Raw genomic sequence first — 6,059 nt, forward strand, 5'->3', positions numbered from 1 at the left:
TCTCAACATTGTTGTTATGTTACAGTATGTTGTTAATGAACATAGCAAAAATAATAATAGTAATAATAATAATGATAATAATAATACACAGAACTTCAGTAATGAAAATTTGTTATTTTAATATTCATACTGGGTGTATTAGGAACAACAGACATTTTCACCAAAAAGTCATTCTCAGCAACCATCTGTCCATCTGCACATATCACTTTCTTTTCTTCTTACTGCAGTTTGGCCACAATTAGATGATGTATGTTTTGCACACATTTTTATTAAACTTTCCACACAATATGTTTGTTTTATTATAATTGCTTGAAGGACGGAACATACAGCATGCACATTTAGTAGAGTTTCTTGTTGTTACTGATTTAGTCACAACTGCAACTCCTGCAAGGTCTTGGGTGCTCCTGACATTCTCAAAGAATCATCTGTTCTTGGAAAATGCCCTATAACCAGTGACTTTCCAAGTTCCTCCAAAAATATTCTCCTTCTAGTCAATTTTCTTGCTTTCCTGTTATGGTCAATCGAAGTCCACAAGATATATGTATTATAAGCAGCAACATCAAGCATATTGTAGAAAACTATCATGGGCCATCTACTGGTTTTTCATTTGCATGTATATGTATCTGTTAGCTGATCGAGTGTATCTATAGCCCCTTTGGTTGAATTATAATCGAAAATCATTTTTGGCTTCTTATCAGCCCTGTTACTTATTTCTTCACCATGGTGGGGAGTGCTCATTAGTACAACATCCTTATTTCTCTTAGGAATATAACTGAACACGATAGTGTCATTTATGAAATATAATGAAGAGCTATGCCATTCTACATTCCCGTTTTTAGGAACAGAGGTCTGTAGACTACTTTGAATTGACTGTGGTCTGTCGTCAGTGTCACCAGAACACTCGCTTTCAGATGCATTGCTGACATTATCTTTGAACTCAGAAAGTGATCCTTTGTCTGTTGAGCTGTTTACTAATTCTTCCAACTCAGCATCAGTCAGTGATGTAATTGGCACGATGTCACAATTCTGACTTATTACGAACCACAGAGAATACAAACTAAGCAGAAACAATGGATGATTCGAACACTTGAAAAGTGTAATAACAAGTCCATTGTTGTAAATGTAGCACTTTTGTTGACTTGTTGAATGTTAAGAGTAAGTATGAACAATGAAAGTCATTACTACTACAAAATATGAGACAATCAGAAAGTATTTGACTTTACAGTCACATTAATGTCGGGTCACACTGACCTGAATATTACATATGTAACTCTTAAGGTTTATGACCAGATAACTTAAAATATTTTAACCCTTTCCAGCCCAACTTTTATTTACTTGTGGGAAAAAATATTTTTTTGTGTATTTCCCTACATAATGATTGGAATAATATATATTTATAAGAAATTTTGTTATTTTTTTGTTAAATTTGGGATGACTCCATATGGAATCATTGGGCAGGATTTGTTTCCTTCAGTCAGGTGGTTGGGATATCACAGTGCTTGGTAATGGAACTTGAATGAACATTTTAATTACACAATTTGATGCAGTTTATTAAAGAAAAATTAGTACATACAATGATGCAACTTGCATTTCAGGACAATTTTATGTTTTTTTACAGCATGATTGTTACTTTACATGAAAATTTAAGAAACAGTTCCTGTCTTTGGTAAAGCAAAGAGGTTTATTACATTTGATGCATTTCATTCGAGAATATGCTGTAATGCACAATTTAAATCTCTGTTTGTTTTCTACATGCTGTGGCCAGTGTCCAATGTTGTCATACCTTACATCATCAACTGGGCTGGGAACCAATGGGGCTCATTTCTTCACAACTGTAGGTGATGGACTGTCATCTGATGGCCGTCCTCGTCTTCTTACCAAAATGTCTCCTGCTTTTAGTAGTCCATGAGCTACATCAGACCGAAAAATCAACAGAGACATGTGTTTGGTAATTCCTCTTTATCTGCAATGTCGGCGGTATAGGAGCCACGCATTCACAACACACATATCAAGGAGATGGAATACGATCCTTAGATAAAATCTTTTCACACCAATATTACTCCTATACAAAGCAACCAGCATGTCATGCAGATCAACTCCTCCCATCGAATGGTTATATTCTCTAACAATGTCTGGCCTTGGAACATCAATATATTTTCATTCTCCCACTGACCAATGTTTCACTGGTTCTACTGGACTTACTCCTTTGTATGATAATGCAAGAACGACAGACTTGTTATCATACTACTTCAGCGCTATGATGTTCCTTTCTGTTTCAGTTCGATAATCGTATGAGCCTTGTCCCTGCTTTTTCAGCTCACTGTCTGCTTTTAGATTGCAGCCTTGAAGTCTTGTGGGTCTAACAGTTCCAACAGCCAAAATGCCATAGTTTTTCAGGGCAGGAATAATATTGTAAGAGGTGAACCAATTGTCTGTAAACACTTTAAAATTTTTATATTTTGGCAGTCCTTCCAGAAGCCTTATCACAATATCACCACTTATACCAAGACCAGTATCATTATGTACAGTTCCTTTCCCTCGGTATATTTCAAAATCGTATACAATTCCACTAGAACCAGCATGGGCAAAAACGTTTATACCCCACTTGTGTGGTTTGCTTTTTACATACTGTTTCAGGGATGAATGACCTTTGAAAGGAATGATTAATTCATCCACTGAATGATATTCCTCAGGTTCAATAATTGAAAACCTTGTTTGATTTTGTCAACAAATCGTCTCACCTTGAACAGCCTGTTATAATCAGGGTCCTCTCTTTGTTTCATTTTAGTGTTGTCATTCACATGTAAATAATTTCTTAGCTTATCAAACCTATTTCTAGGCATTGAGTCAGCTATTGGAGAAAACCTTGTAGCCTCTGGCCAGTACATTCTGTAACTAGGCATTTTCAAAACACCTGCTAGGATGTTCATCCCTATATACTTTTCTATTTCACGAACATTTGTATCTAAAGATGCAGCTGTTTTCTGTGTGCAGTATAGAATAGATTGCTCGACTAGGTTCTGGATAATGTCATCACTACACATTGTTCTTAAATACTGCAAAGGTGTCAGTTCATCTCCTGGAGGGTCAGAAAAAACTGCATTACATGATGTGTCCACTTCTTCAATGTCCTTCATTCTCCACCAAAGATCCCGGTGTGTATCACACTGAATTTTCTGAGCTGAATGACTTGGTGCAAGGTTTGGCTCAGCAAGTAATCTTGAAGCTAAGGGAACATCATTTTCATCATTGTCTTGAGGGTCCAGAATTTCAACCATATCAAGGTCCATTTCTTGAAGAAACTGTATATCCACTGTAGTAGGGTCCTGATGCCGAGCTTTTTCAATATCTTCCTCCACATCAGACATATCAAGGTCCAAATCAGATAAATCACCTTTGAGAAGCAACAATATTTCTTCTTCTGATAATGATTTATGGTTGCGAATCATCTGGTAAACAAACCAGGAATTTTTTACTAAAGCAGCAAAAAAAACTGGTAAATTATATCAATAAAAATTTTAACATACTAATATTAGTTAGTATAATAAAGCTTCAAAAGAAACTTGAAAATATTAGAGTTACACATTATGGTAAACTTTAGTCAAAGTTATTGCATGTACTACATTTTGTAACATAACAAATGCCCAATGATGCCAAATGGAATCACACATTTGTGACTTCCAAGCAGAAAATTACCATAACTAGCATTATTTTCAAAGTGTTTACCAGTTAATTTACACTTTCAACCATAATTTATTAGTGCAACTTTTATATTAGTTTGGTTCCTTTGCCATGATATACTATTTTGGAAGTCCAGCTGGGTGCACTGTACTGTAGACACCATGCAACAATACTTTTGTCAAGGCACTGTAGCCTGGTGCTCTCTGTTTTAGCGAATTCACGGTAGCCAACCTAAGAACAATGAACTTTAGAAAGCCCTGCACACTTGTTTATAATCTTTGGATAGATAGTTTGGTCTTGGGAAAAAGTTAAATACGATGATGCCATATGGCATCACTGGGCTGGAAAGGGACTTTTTTAACCACATACTGTCCTTGCATTTTCAGACAAAGTCACCAAATTTCATAAAGTTCTTTTGATATTGAAATAATAAGAAATGAAATTTATAACCATTTCACATCATATAAACTCAAACATAACAGCAGGATTAATCACTTGAGGGACAATATTGCTTTTAATCTCAAGCTCTTTGCAGATGACTATTTAATCTACTAAACTTGCATTAAGAAATGCAAGTATGATGATACTACCATTTCATAACCAATTTTTGACCACAGTACACTCACACATAAAATACATTTTGAAAAAAATTTTCAGGGTGCAGGACTTGTGCACTAAGAAGTGCACAAGTGATAGTGAAGGATCTTGTGTGTAATATTGAAACAGTAACAAATACTGTAGTTCATGAAATAAGTTCGTGGCTTGTGGAAAATAATTTGATGCTAAATCACAGTAAGACTCAGTTTTTACAGTTTCTAACTCACAATTCAACAAGAACCGATATTTTGATCAGACAGAATAGGCATATTATAAGCGAGACGGAACAGTTCAAGTTCCTAGGCGTTCAGATAGATAGTAAGCTGTTGTGGAAAGCCCAAGTCCAGGATCTTGTTCAGAAGCTAAATGCTGCTTTATTTACCATTAGAACAGTATCTGAAATAAGTGACACTTCAACACGGAAAGTAGTATACTTCACATATTTTCATTCGCTTATGTCATATATTATTTTTTGGGGTAATTCTTCTGATTCAAAAAGGGTATTTTTGGCTCAAAAACGGGCTGTTCGAGCTATATATGGTGTAAGTTTGAGAACCTCTTGTCGAGCCCTATTCAAAAATCTGGGAATTCTGACATTGCCCTCACAGTATATATTTTCTTTAATGTTGTTTGTTGTTAGCAATATTAGCCTATTCCCAAGAGTTAGCAGCGTTCACTCAGTTAATCTAGGCAGAAATCAAATCTGCATGTAGAATGCACTTCCTTGACTCTTGTGCAGAAAGGAGTGCAATATTCTGCTGCATCCATTTTCAATAAGCTACCACAAGAACTCAAAAATCTTAGCAGTAGCCCAAACTCTTTTAAGTCCAAACTGAAGAGTTTCCTCATGGCTCACTCCTTCTATTCTGTCGAGGAGCTCCTGGAAGAGCTAAAAAATTAAGCAAATTCCAGTGTTACATTGTCGATTTTCTTCATTTAAACTTATGACTTGTCACCTGAATATGTTTTTTTATATTTCATTTTATCTGTTTCTAATATCGTGTTATAATTTCATGTATTGACTCGTTCCATGACCCTGGAGACTTCTCCTTAATTTGGTCCCATGGAACAATAAATAAATAAATAAATAACAATTCCATACAAACTTAATTATGTAAGTAGATAGTTCATCCATCAACAATCTCAATCATTTTTGTCTTTTATCAGCGTTGATACTGGCAAGATATCAGTCCCAGAGATCTCAAGTGTTTCAAGAATGTTTTAATTCCAGTAACATAAGTGTAACATAAATTCATACAGGAGGCAGGCACCCATTGTTACAATAATCAGCAACTTTGCATTCCAGCCGACTGGATCACAATGGCAAAAGTCAAAAATTAGGCAAGGAATGGCTTTATTGCTCATATGATGCATTATGGAATTTATCCATCATAAGATATCCAGGAGCAATTACTACACGTAGATATGGCTCAGACTATCTTCATGACATAATCACTCCTGGACATCTGATTATGGATAAATTCCACATGATGTCATATAAACAATAAAGTCCTTCCTTGTCTAACATTTGACTTTTACCACTGCAATTCAGTCAGCTTGAATGGAAAACTACTGACTGTTTCAATTTAAAGTTTGACATTGGATAAAAAGTGATGAAAGGAATTTTTTTTGTGTGTGATATGATTACAAATTAACAGTTTTTGGATTTTTTCCTTTACTTGAATTGTGAGACCTCACTTTTTGCCAAATTTCATGATTCTAGTACCCTGTAAGTTTTGATGAGTGAATTTTTGAGGATCAAAATGTGTGACCTAAATGGT

The 6,059-nt window shown here is 35.2% G+C and overlaps 1 protein-coding gene across 1 annotated transcript; it reads right to left on the reverse strand.

Annotated features, from left to right (window-relative positions):
- Positions 1–2,244: 2,244 nt before the first annotated feature.
- Positions 2,245–3,449, reverse strand: LOC126419497 (piggyBac transposable element-derived protein 1-like). Its single transcript, XM_050086687.1, has 2 exons — positions 2,742–3,449; positions 2,245–2,628 (listed from the first exon to the last, which is right to left on the reverse strand). Exons 1-2 carry the CDS (start codon positions 3,447–3,449, stop codon positions 2,245–2,247), a joined length of 1,092 nt encoding a protein of 363 aa, XP_049942644.1.
- Between the last annotated feature and the right edge of the window lie 2,610 nt (positions 3,450–6,059).

This window comes from Schistocerca serialis, chromosome 9 (assembly GCF_023864345.2).
Source record: "Schistocerca serialis cubense isolate TAMUIC-IGC-003099 chromosome 9, iqSchSeri2.2, whole genome shotgun sequence".
Taxonomy (NCBI): domain Eukaryota; kingdom Metazoa; phylum Arthropoda; class Insecta; order Orthoptera; family Acrididae; genus Schistocerca; species Schistocerca serialis.

Excerpts from the sequence above, each read along its gene's own strand:
- LOC126419497 (XM_050086687.1), bottom strand. The coding sequence starts at position 3,449 with ATGATTCGCAACCATAAATCATTATCAGAAGAAGAAATATTGTTGCTT. Across the intron at positions 2,629-2,741 it reads ATTATAACAGGCTGTTCAAG|TATGTAAAAAGCAAACCACA; the intron begins GTGAGACGATTT and ends TCCCTGAAACAG.